Raw genomic sequence first — 16,499 nt, forward strand, 5'->3', positions numbered from 1 at the left:
ATGATCACTCTGACTTCTCATTAGAGCTTAAAGTAACCAAATTTTCACTGAAAACTCCCACCAAGTCTTCCTGGAGACAAACAGGCCAGTGTATGGATTCAGACCAGAATTCTTCTGTGAAGAATGTTCTTTAAAATCTGAGAGGCATGCTATGGACTAAATGTAGCTCAAAAGGGAAAGGATGGGGACAGAACTACTATGATCGAACATCTCCTGTTTGGTGATTGAATATATTGGTTAAAGAGGCTGTGGGGCCCAGCCCATTGGAACATGTCTCCCTCCCTGACATCTGAACCCACCTGCAGACACAAATTCTGCTGTCGTGTCCCACCCCACCCCAAGACAAAAAGACAGCCTGGTGTCTTTCCCCAGGGGCTGCTGCAGCCACACAAGGAGGGAGAGGCTTTGGGGGTGGGGTGGAGGAATGTTCTGTTATTTTTCTTTTCTTCCTAGTACGTACCTCAAAGAACAGGAAAGCAGAAGCCTCTGCACCACGGGTAAGAAAAACAATCCTCAAGCTTTGTGAATTTACAATCCAGCGAGCATTGGCCACGTGACACGGGTCACATCACTTAATTCTGTGCCGTGAGGCAGATACCAGTATTGTCAATACTGTGGGGAGGCGTAAGAGTGTGGGCGGATGCGAATCCTGGCTCTACCACAAAGCCTTCTGGGTCTTGATTTTCTCATCTATAAGATGGGAAGGTAACCACAACTACCTCAGTGGGTTGTTGTGAGGCTTAAATGACTTAACACAAGTTCAGCCCTCAGACCATTCATTTAACGACAAAACTTTATTTGAACACTGCCCCTGAGAGCTGCCGCATGTTCTTCTGTGGATGTCTGCAGCGGATGTGGAATTGGGCCTGGCTTGCGCCTGTCAGCCTGCAGGTCCTCCGTACCCAGCCTATCAGGGGTGATACAAGGACTTCTTAAGAACAATCCTGTTCAAGCAAGATCCTGAACTCCCTGTCTGAGAAAAAAAGGGTTTTGAAGGATGAATAGAAGTTTCCCAAGTGAGTAAGCCAGGGAAAGACGTCTTCTGCAAAGAGAAACACATGGCTGAAGAAACAAAAGTGTGAAATAGCGTGTGGTCTACACGTTTTGCTATTTTGCTGGCATGTGAACTGGCTAGGCAGGCGAGAGTGGGGAACTAACGTAAATAAGAGAGCAAGCACTAAAGCACAGCCATAGGCTGGGTGCTTCTGTCAGTACCTAACTCACGACGTCTGGAAAGGGCCAAACGACATGGTATATCTGCAGGTGCTTGTGAACATAAAGGATATTCTACAAATTTTAATTATTAGACATTTTTTGGATATCATTAGATCAACTGTCAGGTTATGAAGTGGTATAGAAAATTTAGATGTCTGATCACTTCTCTGAATCCACATTGTTAGAAATATTCACTCACTTGGAATTATAATTGCAACTCCCTACCCTTCGTGGTGTGTGTGTGTGTGTGTGTGTGTGTGTGTGTTATAATACATCTCAGTATCTATTGCCAAGCACTGTGAATTCCCTGGTCAGTGTGCCATGTGAGCCATCAGCCTCGGGGCCACAATCGCCTTCTACGGTAGGCAGCATTCTAAGATGCGCCCCAAGATTCCCGCTTCCTGCCATCCCCACACATGCACTCATAATCTCCTCTCTCAAGAGAGTGGGCAGGACCTGTGAATATGATGGCAGAGTCTCTCCCATGATTACATTATGAAATGTAAAACTCCATCATAGCAGGTTAGGTTGACTGCTACCAGGGGGAAAGGCAGGAGGGGGGAGGGTGGAAGGAGTAAAAGGACACGTGTGTACGGTGGCAGATGGTAATTAGTCTTGGGTGGTGAATACAATGTAGTTTACACAGAAATCGAAATAAAATGATGTACACCTAAAATTTATATAATGTTATAAACCAGTGTTACCGCAATAAAAAAAAAAAAAAAACACCTCCATCACAGCAGACTGGAGACAACTCCTGCTGCCGGCCATGAAGAAGTCTGTGGACGTGTTGTGAGAGGACCATGCAGCTACACCTGAGGGCGGCCTCTAGGAGCTGAAAGTGACCCCAGTTGACAGCCAGGTCGCTCGCGAAAATGAGGACATCAGTCCTACAATCTCAAGTAACTGAAATCTGCCGACAACCTGAAGGAGCATAGAAGAGGACCCTGGGTGCCAGACGAGAAGGGAGCCCAGCCAACACCTTGATTCCAGACCTGTGAGACCCCGAGCAGAGAACCCAGCTCACCTGTACTAGACTTCTGACCTATAAAACTGTGAGATGATAAATTTGTGCCACTAGATTTTTGGTAATTTATGACACAGCAATAGAAAACTAATATGCCTTCCCACGGTGCTGAGCCCACCTCAGCTGCCTCTTGGCCTGAGCCCTTCCCTGCCGGGTCCTGAGCCGTCAGAGTGCTCTCCAGCGTCTGCACAGCACACATCAAATGTGAAGAAGCACGTGCTTCTTAGTCCTTCCCTCTGCCCCTCTATCTTTAAAAACATCCTTCCCAAAGCTTCTCAAAATGCTCAAAACCATTTTCATCATTCCCTGTAAATTTAAAAGACTCCTTGCCACAGCCGCCATGTTGAGACGGGAGACAGAACGAAAATAATATTACTGTCAGAAGGAGACAATGAATAATCATTGCAGGCAATATCATTCTAATTGTCATAATAAATATTTCGTGGTTGCTTCTCTAGCATTCATTTCCTTCTTCCATCAAAAGCCCCGTGATATTCCTTTGGGGAACTCACCTCTGTCCCACGTGGCAGTCGTGTAGTCTGGTGGGGTCCATCCCCCCCTTGATGACAGGATGGTTTCTGATTGGATTAAGCCAATCAGGGCATACTATCCTATTGGTCACAAAATTTGATTGGCTCAGAGATGGGCACATCACCCAATTTGCACCAATGAGATATAAGGCCATACTGGCGAGGACTTGGGGAAAGAAGCCTCATTGCCCTTTAGGAGTGTCCCCAAAGAGTGCGCTCGTCCTCTGGGTGGGGTGAGGACTGGAGCTCTGGAACTGCTGAAGCGATTGTTCCACTGCGAGGAGGAGCAAGAGTGAGGTCGAAGGCAGCACATCAGGGAGGAGAGAGCCGAGGGGAAACCGAGGTGGAGGTGGGCCCTGATGACACTCTGCCCTCTAGATCCTTGCCTGAAGCCAGACCCATGCTGGACTCTGCAGTTATGGGGGAAAATACATACTCTTTGGACCTTAATCCAATTTTGGTTGGGTTGTCCATTGCTTGAAGTGGAAAGCTTTCTATCTGATACAAATGTGTTCCAAGAAAAACAAACTGGAAAACTATTAGAACTTAGTAAGATGTCCAAATACTAAATAAGCATAACAAAATCAATAAATTTTCTTGGCTTCCACAGAGAATAACCTCAAAATATAATGGGTCCACCAAAAGGGATCTAGAAAAATGTTCACAGCCACTTTTCTCATAACAGCTAAAACTGAGAACAATCCAAATGTCCATTAACAGGAGAATGGATAAATTGTTGTTTATTCATAAAATGAGGTGCTACACAGCAATATTACACACACGGGTCAATCTTGCAGACATTACATTGAGCAAAAGAAATCTGACACAAAGAGGTTTTATACACTGTGTGATTCATTTATATCAAGTTCAAAACATATATAAAAATTTCCATGTTGTTTATTTATATAATATATATATATTTAAATATCCCATTTACAGTTTGCAGTAATGGGGGTGCTGAGTCTAGGCAGAGTTGGGGTCCAAGCCCTCCTTCGAATCCATATCCTGCTGCCCTGAACCCCCATGAGGTGTTACTTATGCCCTGTGTCACTCTCTAATGAAGACACTTCTCTTGGTTTCAGAGCCTCAGTCCTCAGAGCACCAAGTTCAAACACAGGCCAAGGGACAGGAGGGTACTTGACCCCATGTCAGTCCTCAGGCAGCTGTTCCTCTCTGCGGCTAAGCCACATTTTCTCCAAAAGCAGCCCAGGTTACTACATAATATTTATCTTTGCCCCTGAGTTAAGCGTGAGCTCTCGAGAACCCCACCTGCACGTCAGAAGCAGGTCCTTGCCAATTTGCCAGGAGCAAATGGGCAGTCCTCTGGCCTCACCCTCTTGGCCTCTCAGTAGTGTTTGACAGGCTTGTTCACTGGCTCCTCCTTGAAATGTCCTCCTCCCTTGGGTCCATGGCCGTCTCTCTCTCGGCGCTCTCCCTGCTCGTTGGCCGGCCCTCCTCAGTCTGCTCCTTTTCCACACGGCCTCTCAATATTAGAATCCCTCCCGGCTAGGTCATGGGCACTCCTGCCTCTTTCTACAAGTCCCCCTGAGTGTTCTCACTCCCCTGGCTTCCAAGCCCATCTTTATTCTCATGAAGCTCAAATTTACGTCTCCAGCTCAGACTTCACCCAGCTCTCAGACAGCCCTGCTGGACATGTGCCTTTGGGCCAACACCCCCAAATTTACCACGTCCACAGCAAGGCTCCTGGATTCCCCGACCCACCTGCCCCTCGACATCTTCTTCCCTATGGAATCCCCAGCTCAGAAAACAGCAGCATTATCTACGCCATAGTTTGTGTCAAATCACAGGAATCTCCCATGATCTCTCCCTTCCCTTCACTCCCCAAATCCATTCCATCACCGGCTCCCGTTTCCTCAAAAACTTCTCTCAAACGGACCCATTTGTCCAATTACAGTGCTGCCCCCCTGGTGCAGAGCATCCTCATCTCTCCGTGAGTTTTCGCTCTGGCCAGCCTCCTTGTTGCCATTCTTGCCTCCCCAAACACAGGGAAAGGAGCTTTCTAGATCGAGGGAAGAGCACACCCCAGCAAACAATCAGAAGACGCTCAGGAGGCTGTCACCTGGGGGAACCACAAAGACGTGGCCAGGGAACAGGGCAGGTGAAGGCAGGGGGAAACGGGCTCTGAATGCCACCCTAAGCATCTTGAAGATTAACTGGAGGGCAGTGAGGAGCCGAGGAAGGGTTATAAACCAGAGAATGGCTTTCGAGATGTGCACTCCGGGCAGAGGAGCAGCCTCTGGCACAGTGAGGATACACTGGAGAGATGGAGAGAGCAGGGAGGACCCAGCTCACGAAGTTACTGGAATCAAGCAGCTACCATGCCACGAAGCGTGGTGCTCTGTTCCTATGGAGTGGAGCCAGAAACATTTCCCTTCTATAAAAGGAGATATAGTAACGCGCATGGTTTTTTTTTAGGACCTCTGAAGGGGAAAGCATAAGAAATGTTAGCCAATCATTATTAATTGTACCTTGGAGGAACCAGCTTGCATAAGCAAAGAAAGAGAAGAAGAGGAAATAAATTTGCAAAGAAAGGCTCTATTCTCTGCAGTTGGAAAAAAATGGAGCGAAATGGAGCTCTGAGCTCCTTGATGAATAACAGAAATGAGAGGGAAAAAGTGGAGAGGAGAGGAAAAATTTTTTCTACTCTTTATTATTCAGGGCGGGGCTTTACAAATATTCGGAAAAATGAACCTCCAGATTTTCAAATATCATTGTGGATTTGGGTAAAGAAACAAATTTGTTTTTTTCGCATTTATCAGTCCCCATTGTCCTGTCGGAGGCTGATATGAAGGACGTAATTTAACATAATTGGCATTGTGAAAATGGGATAAATTATTCATCCCGAAAGGACCCCTCGCCTGGATATATTCCCCCTTCGCAGGCAAGGCCAGATAATACATGGTGGTTCAGACGGCACAAAGTACAGAGCATAAAAATTTAAAATACTACTTGCCGGGATTATCAATAATGAAGAGGTTCCCACATGGAGAGGCCCCGGGATTGGCAGGAACAATGAATAAACGTGCAGAAGTGCTGACAAGGAGCAAGACTGTATTTTTATGAGCTGGACTTGCAGGGGACAAAAATAGCTCTCAGCTGCACCCTTCAGCTCCTCCCTGCAGCAAAGAGAAGTTCAGAGCAGGACCACGGACAGCTAGCCGTTCAGCACCTACTGTGTGCCAGGCACTGTGCTAGGGGCCCTACTGACGTGTACTCAGTTAGTGCTCAGCACTCTGCTTACAACATGCTCTCCAGTCCTTACATCTCTCCTCTGAGGTCGTCATTACTCCTATTTCTCAGACGAGGACTTTTCACCTCAGAGACTTCAGTCACTTGCCTATGATCAAATGACTGGTAAGTCGTCAAGCTGGAATTCAAACTCAAGACTATCCTGCTCCTTCCTATCTGTCATGTTTAAAAATAAATGGTACAGGGGCCAGCCCCATGGCATAGCAGCAAAGTTCAGCGTGCTCTGCTTTGGCAGCCCCAGTTCACGGGTTTGGATCCCAGGCGCAGACCTACACCAATCGTCAGCCATGTTGTGCCAGTGACCCACATATAAAGTGGAGGAAGATTAGTACAGAAGTTAACTCAGGGCTAATCCTCCTCAAGCAAAAAAAGAGGAAGATTGGCAACAGATGTTAGCTCAGGGCAAATCTTCCTCAGCAAAAAAATAAATAAAAGGTACCTACTATGTGCCTGGCACTGTGCCAAAAGCTTTGCATCCTATATCTCAGCAAATCCTCTCCATCACTGAGGTAGGAATGACTGTCCCCCATTTACAGATGAGGAACCTGAGTCTTGAGAGCAGAAATGACTTCCCAGCCTAATAGCCACTGAGAGGCAGCGTCAAGGCTTGAACCTGAGCTTCTGGCTCAGACCCAAGTGCCACCCACCAGTAGGGTCGTAACCCTCCACCTCCGATCTTTGGGACCTGGGACAATAGGCGCTCCATAACACTGTTGAATGAATGAGCAAACCAATGAGTCCTCTCTCTAAAGAGACCAGGTGAAGTTGCCCACATGGGGCCTGAGGACTTAGGAAGGGGACCATTCTCCCATTTGCCCCATCACACTTCACCCCACACTTCATTTCTTTGGGTTTGAATCCCTTTCCCTGGGACTTTGAAGCTGGGTATTGGGCCCAGAAAACAGGGTAAAATGTCTGTGCTCATAGGATGTTAATGGCAGTGTAGTCCAATCCCATCAATTCATAGATGGGGAGATGGGAGCCCAGAGAGGGAAAGGGATTTGCTACAGGTCACACAGCAAGACTGGGTCAGAACCAGGCCTCTGGTATGCACCTGCTGACTGAGTCCTAGTGCAGGGCTCTTTCTGTGGGATCAAGTCTCTTTTCCTTGCTGAGCCTTTGCTGCCTCAGAGCAGAATGGAAGGTTGGCTAGCACGGCCTCAAATGTACCAGTGAGTCTATGGCTTAAGTCTCTGCCTCTCCATCTCTGTGGCAATGCATAGTGTGGGCAAGATGGAGGACTCCGCATAGGACCCTCCACAGAGGCTTCCAGTTCCTTCTGCTCTGAGCAGAGGCCAGCGGCCTGGGCTGGAGTCATCGCAGTGAAGGAACACAGCTCTGCCACCAGGCTTGTCCTCTCCAGTCCAGGGGCCTAGCGCACTTCACTGCTCAACTTTCCTTGCAGCCTCGGGCCAGGCCCTGTGCTCTCCAGGAACAGTGGTCCTGATTCTGGGACTGAATTGATGATAACAACAACAACAATAAAAATTAAAACTTTTCATTAAGCATTTACTAAGCACCGGGCACTGTGATAAACATTCCACACGTATTTTCTCATTTCATCCTTAAAATAATTCTTAGAAGAAGATATTATTGTCTTCATTTTAACAATTGGAGAGGTCAGAGTGGTTAATAAAATTGCTCAAGGTCACACAGCAAATAGGTGGAGTTCAAACTGCACTGCTATAATGTCTCCCTCCAAGTACAGGGACAGGGCTTGCTCCAGTGTCTCTGTGTGTGTGTATGTGGGCAAGCCACTTCAGCTCTCTGAGACTGTTTCACCGTCTGTGAAATGGGGGTGATCTTTTAAAAATAGAAAATTTGATACATGCTCCTGGTAAAAAACCATGAAAATTACAGAATAAAAGTCTTCCATCAGCCCCACTAGCCCCATCCCCACTCCTTAAACATTTCGTGGTTTCTTGCGTGTCTTCCCAAAACTGTCTTATAAATTATAAGAATAAGACATACACACGTGTTTCCACAGATGAGATCACTGCAAACCACGCTCTTTAAAGTTGTTTTAACCAAGCGCTGCGTCTGTCGCTTCTTCCACATTAGAACAAGCAAGCCTGCCTCGTTCTCGTAACAGTCACTTAGTATTCCACATCCGTGCCCCGGAGTTTATTTAGCCAGTCCCTTCTCATGGAACATTCCAGGGTTTTTAATATATAGGCTTTTGCATACTTGCAAAAATATACCCATAGGGTAACTTCCTGCCAGTAGGAAGCATACCAACCAAACAGTAGCCAGAGTTTAAATTGTATAAACAGTGTCAAAATACCCCTGATATTGCACCAGATTACATAACCAACGGGAGCATGTTGAGATCTGCTTTCCTCCAGTGTTGTCAGCTCTGGGCATTGCCATTTTTTTTCCCAACCTAATAGGGGAAAAGTTACATTTTCTTTAAATTAAGCTTTTAAATTATGAAAAACTTCTAATATGCTTCGTGATCATTTTATGTCTCTGTTGGAATCATCTAGGCAGAGACTTTGCCCCAAGTCGGGGTGACATAAGCCGTCTCCTGTGAGACCCTGAAGAGCAGACCACGGGGCTCTGCATGCCTGCAGAGATGGCGTTTTGGCCGCTCTCCGGGGAAAGGCTGCCGGCTACATGATGCTCTGGCTCAGGGAGAGAGAGAAACCCTCTGGTGAAGCCAGAGAGAGGCCAAGAAGGCATACAGGACCAGGGACCAGAGTGGTGTCTCCTTTGTCCAGCATCCTTCCAGGTCCACCCGTCGGGCCCCTGCACCCCTACCCATGAAACCCCATCCTTCTCAGCACGTTTTGCTTTTACAGTCATCTTCCAAAAATGTCAACTTCAGACATGTTCCAGATGTGCAGTGAAAGAAAGGAAACTATATCAGCGTGCTCCTTCTGTCTGCCGTTTAGACAATTTTCATGTGTTTGCCTCACAGTAACCCTATTACGTAGATCTTATGCTCATTTTACAGTTGGAAAAAACCAAAGGCCTGAGGTGCTAAGCAACTTGCCACATAGTAAGTAAACAGCGTCGCTGAGATTTGAACCCAGGTCTCCAGGACTAGAGTGCGCGTGGTCTACCACGCAAAATTTGAAGTGTGCCAAACATCCATAATTGACCTCTAAATGTCTGCACTTCTCTCCTTGACGAGCAGGTGACCAACCTCCTCCAGACAGAGGTGGAAGTTCGCCCAGAGCCCAGCACCAGGCAGCTGGCTGCCGAGTGCACGGTTCACCTGTGGCTTTGCCACGGTAGGTTTGTGCCTGTCCGTGGCTTGCTTTCCGTGGACCTGCCTCCATTAGCTGGCATCTCCCAGCACATCCCAGTGCAGATCTTGGCTGCACAGTTTCCTCTGGGTGTTTCCTGGGACTGCGTTTCACCTCCCTGAGCCTATTTCTGCATCTGTAAAGTGGGGTCATGGAAGCAACCTTATACAGGGGTTGTGGTGACATCTGGGTTATTGTGGTCATTTAGATAAACCAAAGGCAGGAAGGCCGCAAAGACACATCCTAGAATTTGGGATCTGCAGGTGGTGTTCCAGTTTCTCAAGCCCTTGCTCCCATGGCCTTGAGAAAGCCACCCAACTGCTTAGATGCTAGACTATTCTGCCACCTGGCAAGTGGAGAAATTAAGCCCAGCTTTAAGCTAGGCAAGGGACAGGGGGCGTCATTCAGCTGGCATTTCCCACTGCGCACTGCACGCCAGGACCAAGGCTACAGAGACGAGGCAGAGCCGAGGCCCTCAGGCCTGGGGGCAAACCTTCTCAGTGCTCACCCGGCACCACACCTACATAATCCAGCCCACTCCCTCTGCCACTCCCCTAGCGCCCCCCACCGTCGCCCTCACCAACGCGGCAGTGGCTTTCTACCTGATCCCCTGCCTTCCACTCTTGTCTCTTCTGCCACCACTCCTGGTGGGCGTGCTGCAGGACACCCAGTCACTTCTGTTTGGGGGAAACTACTCTGGTGCTGTGAGGGGGACAGATTGAAAAGAAAGAGGAAGAAGAGCCCAGGAGACCCAGCATGAGTCCCTTGTCGCTAGAGTGGCCCACAGCAGCGAGAGGAATCTTCCTAAAACCGAAATCGGATCCTCTTACTCTCCTCTGCAAAAATACACCAGGCCTCACATGAACCCGTACCGCCCTCGCCTCACTCCCCGAGTCTGTCCCCCTCACTCCGCACGCCCAGCAGCTGGCTTCATGACTGTTCCTCCATCTGCCTAAGTGCCTGTCCGCACGCTGCTGCCTCTGCCCCTGCTCCCTGACCACCAGCCTCTAGGGCTCAGCCAGGGCTCCTTCCTCAGAAGGACGTCCCCTGACCACATGCCCATCACTATTAGGTCCCCCTAAGTCTTGTTCTCTCTTGTGTTACAGCACCTCATTCTTTCCTTAACAGCCCGTCTTGCAACTTGCATCCATGTGCTTTTGTTTGTGTGATGGCTTGTCTGAAGTCCCAGTGGACTGGAAGCTCCATGGAGGCAGTGGCCATGCCTATCTTTTCACAGCTGTATAGGCACAGCCGCGCACAGTGTCTGGCACACAGAGGCACTCAAAGCAGATGTGCTGGATGAATGAATGAATACCTTCCAGTGCGATAAGTACAACCACAGCTCTAGTTATGGGCGGTCGGGAAAGGTGTTTAGAAGAGGGGTATTGGCTTCTCAGACAGCAACGGGGTGGGAAGGGCATTCTGGGTGGGAGGGATGCATGTGCAAGGAGGAAGGAGCATGAAACATCCTAGAGGACACGGAAAACTCTACGGCAGGGTTTCTCAACCTCGGCACTGTTGATATTTGGGGTGGGATAGTTCTTTTTTAGGGGACCGCCTTGGGCATTGTAGGATATTTAGCAGCATTCCTGGCGTCTACCCAGTAGATGCCAGTAGCGTCCCCCTTCCAGTTGTCACAACCAAAAAAGTCTCCAGACATTGCCAAATGTCCCCCTGGAAGGAAAAATCACCCCTGGTTGCCAACCACTGCTCTCGGGAGGCCTGACATGCTGGTGTTCAAGGTACAGTGTGGGGAGTGGTAGGAATGGAAGCCAGGGGGCAGATAATGAAGGACCCCGAATGCCAAGGTGAGGATCTGAGGACTGTGCCCTGCGAGGATGACCGAAAAGGGTTTGTGCAGGAGAAGGACGTGGTCACACCTCAGGGCTAGTAGCCTGGGTGCAGTGTGGAGCGCTGGTTAGAGTGAGGGAGCAGGTGGGAGGCCAACTGCCAGGCCAGCTGGGCCCTTTTCCCGAGGCCGGCGCTGCGCAAGCAGGGAGCGCTGGAGGCTGGGATGCTCTCTCTAGAGGATGGCCCCGGCCCCACCTGCAAGTCCAGGAGAGCTCAAGGAGGAGCCGTGGCCGTGGCTGGGGGAGTGTGGACTTTGAGGACGTGCTCTCCAGGCGTGGGGGCTCCTCGTTATTGAAGGCAGCATGGTGCAGAGGGAAAAGTTGGGGTGGCAGGTGCTACGAGGTTCCAAGCCCAGCTCTTCCACTCTCTGCCTGTGAACCTTGGGCCAGTCACTCCATTGATCTGAGCCTCAGTTTCCCCATCAGTGAAATGGGTGCTCTAATACCCACCTCACACAGCTGTTGGGAAGATTAACTGAAACAACAGATGTGATGCCCGGCATGGCCCCATTCCTAGCCCCAAGCAAGGACTTCTGACCTGCTGGTCCTCTCCACTTAGCCTCCAAAATATTTCCCCCTGAGACTCAGCTTTCATGCTAAAGAGTATCTGGTGAGCAAATCTAAAGATGATTGTCAGTATTACATACCAAGAACACTCTGTGTTCTACTTTTTCAAAAAGAAAACTATCCTTTAACATTGGGGTCAAATATACTTCTTTCTGATAACCATTTTAGCTTCAAACACTCACCCTCTGACTGGAACCTAATCAGAGAGCCGACAGCTGTGCCAGGACTTGCTCTGGTTCCCTGTAGCCCTGTGAGGGTGAGTCCCAGTGTTGTCACACCCCTTTACACACGAGTAGGCTGAGGTAGTTTAAGAAACTCGTTTCAGGCCACTAGCCAAAGTAGGCAGGTGGAGCAGGGGTGTGAACCCACCTGGGGAGGGGTTTTCAGAGTCTGCTGGTGACTAAGCTTTTGGAGGACCCATTTGGCTCCTTGAGTGGAATTCACTTTTAACACATCTGTTCAAACATCAGGGGGGAAAAGTTGTTTAGTCTTATAAATATTATAAAATCTAAGTACTAGCACAGAAAACTGCTAATATAATTTCCCACACAGAGAAGAGAACACAAAGGCCTCCGGAGGAGAAACAGTGCACACGAGTCGCCCTGCAGGGTGGCAACCGAGCTCGAGCTCAAGCCCAAGTTGTGGACTCCCAGGCCAGCTGGTTCCCTGTTTCTGTTGAGGTGGAAGGTTCTGGAACAACACTGCCTGGGTTCTGGGTTCTCCAGACATTTCCAGATGCCTACCCACTATGTGCTTTGGGACGTTATTTGACCACTCCATGCCTCAGTTTCATCATCTTGAAAAACTGGATTAAAGTAGCAACTCCTTTATTGGATCCTATTAACTATTGAAAGGATGAAAGAAAATCATGTGTGTGTGTATGTGTGTGTGCGCACATGCACACGCACATACATATGGCTCAGAACAGCGTCTAACACGTAGGAAGCCCTTGGAAATGATCATTAGAATTCTCCTCTGGTTGGTTTTGTGCCAGGCACCTTACATGTGAGGCCACACCTAAGTTTGTTCTGACAATTGCAAGGTAGGTGTGCTCCCCCCGCCTGCCCCCCCACACAGAGGAGGATGCTGAGACCTGCCTGGTGGAGAAACTTTGCCATCAATGTTAGAGGAGTCTGTGGTGTGGCCCTTGGGCCTGTGTTCCTGTGGGATTTGCATCTTTCAGGAGGCATCAGTTTCCCCCTCCGTGCATGCAGGTCCACAGTGTATTTATCCTTCAGCCTTTGGGACAGCTTTTTGGTACATTTTAACAGAATGCTCAGTGATTATCAGGGCTACCTCCTCTCTCAGGGAAATAAGGAAGCCCTTGGAGGCAGGGGGACAGGGTGGGGGGAGTGGGAAAGACAGAAGCCACGGTTTCTCTGGTGACTGGCAGGTGTGTAGGGTTAGTGGGAGAGGCAACCTCACCACAATCCCTTTTCCTTGCACACCTCTCTGGCACATGCAGATCTTCGAGGCTGCAGCTGTTGGCTGGAGGGTAAAGATTCTTCTTAAAGCCTCACGAAACCTCAAGAGAATATCCCCCTTACTCTTCCCCAATTTCCATTATATCCGGGTTCACATTCCAGCATTGCCACTTACTCCTTCTGTGAGCCTGGATTACTAACCAAATTTCTCTGATTCGTCACCTTTTGCCTATAAATGTGAGCACATCATACCTGACTCCCAGGGGAAGCGTGCATGTAGCACGGTGGTTCTCCACTTTGGCTGGACACAGGACTCATCTGGGGAGATTTAATTAATACTGGCGCCTGGGTCTCAACCCTAGAGATTCTGCTACAGTTGTTCTGGGGTGTAACCTAGATGTCAGGATTTTAAAAGCTCCCCAGGTGATTCTAACACATGGTTAAACACCAAGAACCCCTGATATAAATATAGCAGACACCCAATGAATACTGCCCCTTCACATCTCTTTAGTGTTAACTGCCTGCTCAAATTTTATTTTTCAAGGCTTTATTGGTTTCTCAGGATGGCTCAAGTATTCTTTATTTCTGCCACCCCCGGGCACTTTCTCATATTGACAACCTCTGCACTTTCAAAACAGATGATTCAACCCCCAGCCAATCAGGCAGGCCCTTTATCTAGCTTTGGCTCGTTTTCTGTTCATTGGATAGAGCCAATTGGTTAAGACACACAATGCCCTCTTGGAGATGCCAATGAGAACAAGAAACAGATGGAATGATCCATTGTTTGCTCCTCAGTCAGGGAACTCCATCATTTGCCTCCAAATCTCTCTCTTACAGTGAGCAAAAGCTCACATTATAAAACCAAGTCCTCTCAGCTGCATCTTAAACAATAACGTTTCTCCCACCCATATCCACGGGATGACCCCCCCACCTTTGTGTATGTAAATGCCCACCTCCATTTTTCATGGACTACTCCCATGTCAGGAGATGTGCCATCAGCCAGTCACTCATTTCCAGCCACGCCTCCCCCAAAGACACTCTACTCCAGTCATGCTATTTCCCCAAAGCTCTCCATGCTTTGCACATGCGTGCCCTTTGCCTTAAATGCCTTTCTCTCCCGTGCTCCACCTGAAAGGTTTTACTCACCTTCAAAAGCCAGATTCAAATGTTCCCCTCTGCAGCTTACCTAACCTGCCCTCCCAGCTGCCTCCCCACCGCAACAGAATTTGGTTGTTTCCGTCTCTGTGCTCCCACAGTCTTGGTAATGCTCAGCATTTAACATGACGCATATACTAATGTAAGTATTATACTAGATAGGGATTTTTTCATTTGTCTTTTTATAACTAACCTCTAGCAGAGGGCCAGGGCCTTCATAGGTGCAAACTAAATGCTTGTTGGACTGTGTCCAATCCTCTCTGCTCAGATCTATACCAGTCAGTTTTTGAAACACCTCCCCAAAATAATCAAATCAGATTTCCTCTGTCACCATCTAGAAGCTTATTATCCTTCATCTGTTACAATAAAACTCTAAAAAGATTAATTTTCTGGCCCATGTATGTACATGTGAATAAAAAAAATGAATAAACACTTACCATAAATCTGAAATAACACAAGAGACGTCATGTCTCTCAAAGGAATAACTACATTTTACAAGAAAGGGAACATATTTGGCTGAGGAAGCAATGAGAGGGTTTTGGGGGGGATTTTTTGCTGCTTTATTTCCTACGATGGGGGAGCAGGGGGGCTGCTGAGGAGAAGAGCACCTGCTTTACCTTTTCCGGAGCAGGCAGCTGTAAGTGGTTAACCTCCAAGGGGGTGATGAGAGGGACGGTCTGGAAGCCATCCTCAACCGAAGGCGGCTTGGTTCCCTTCTCGCTGGGGTTACTGTTCAGCTTCACCATCCTTATGCCTTTCTTCCCAGACCTAAGGCAAGCAGTGGGATTCTAGTTACAGTAGGAGGTGAGGCAGGGAAAGAGAGGGCTGACGATGGAGAAAATAGCGCTGTCCTCAACAGCTCCACTCAGGCAGCTTTCAATGTAGAGATCAGTCATCGATCTTCTGCCAGATTTCCTGACATGATTCCCATTATCCAGCAAAACTTCTTTAATCATCAAAATATGCCACCTGCCCATGGGGTTCAACAGATCTCAAATTTGGGAAACTCAAGGCAAATCCAAGACTTACTCAAAAAATATACAAGCTTAAAAAAATAATCTAAGACAGTAGAACTAATGTAGTCATATAATCTCAGTGAAAATCTTATTCTTAGTGCCGAACTAAATGCTCTTATTCTGGGTCACCCTGCGGTGTGATAAATTGCACCTTACCACCCTGGTTGCTATTTTACCATATTGGCTTTTCTTCAGCAATCTCTCTAAAACACAATAAATACATTCAATGTTTCTATGTGTAGTGTACCCTTTGACATGATATGTAGGTTGTACAGGAGATACAGTTTCCTAAAACAAAAAAGGACTGGCTCAAACCCAATCCTGTTATTCAGCCATGGAATGCCTCCATTTCCTCAATAGCGAAGGGCTATTTTTTTTTCTTTGCTTCCATGGAAAGTTAGCAATCTCTGTTCTGCAAGATTGCCAGCTAAATACACAAATCACATTTATTCTTCTCCAGCTCCCTTGGAAGTCAAACGGTGCTCCCACCCCACCCCACCCCCAGAAGCCCAGCACAACTGAATTTCTCTTGTCAATCCTGCTGATGGAACATTATGAGACAAGATAGGTTTGTTGTGGGGGTAAAAGGGATGGTAAAGGGTTGAAGGATATTGGGGAGTGGTTATAGCAAAAACAAATGTCTACTTACTGTTCTGCACTCTTGGGGGTCAGAGCAGAGCCAAGCCAATTTGAAGAGGACAGCCAGGAGTCCTCCCTCCACAGCCCGAGCTTGTGGTGCTGAAAGGACAGCGCCTTGTGTGCGTCTGGATTGGGAGCTTCTGAGAGCGAGGCGCGAGCGAGCAAGCGGGGAAGGGCTCCTGGCAGCTGCCTGCCTGCTCTCTCGCTCGCGCCCCCTCCCACCGGGGAATGGGTTCCCACACCATCTGTCATCTGGCACCACCTGCTGTTTCGCATGCATGGCCACAACCACAACATGGGACAAAATTGTTTCAAGAAAGTAGGAGGGATCCTAGCCACACACACTCAAAATTAATGTGCACCATATAACAAGCAATTCTTGAACCTTTTTAAAAAACTGGAGACCGAGATACGTTTATTAGGAGAAGGGAAGACCTCCTAAGATCTTCTGGAACAACTTTATGAAACACGGAATTGTTCAGAAGCTGCACTGTGCTCTGACCTGTGGTAAGGAGAGAAGAACTAATATTTATTGACTGTCTCCCATGCAGTGGG

General features: G+C 48.1%; 1 protein-coding gene across 1 annotated transcript in view; it reads right to left on the reverse strand.

The window, feature by feature from the left end:
• NSG2 (neuronal vesicle trafficking associated 2) overlaps window positions 1-16,169 on the reverse strand; it is a 57,912-nt gene extending 41,743 nt beyond the window's left edge. The window contains exons 1-2 of the mRNA XM_008534024.2: window positions 15,955-16,169; window positions 14,907-15,057 (exon numbers count right to left, since the gene is read on the reverse strand). Of these exons, the coding sequence (XP_008532246.1) occupies window positions 14,907-15,035 (129 nt within the window). The 5' untranslated portion in view covers window positions 15,036-15,057; window positions 15,955-16,169. The remainder of the gene's footprint in view (window positions 1-14,906; window positions 15,058-15,954) is intronic.
• Between the last annotated feature and the right edge of the window lie 330 nt (window positions 16,170-16,499).

This window comes from Equus przewalskii, chromosome 13, assembly GCF_037783145.1.
Source record: "Equus przewalskii isolate Varuska chromosome 13, EquPr2, whole genome shotgun sequence".
In the NCBI taxonomy this organism is placed as follows: Eukaryota; Metazoa; Chordata; class Mammalia; order Perissodactyla; family Equidae; genus Equus; species Equus przewalskii.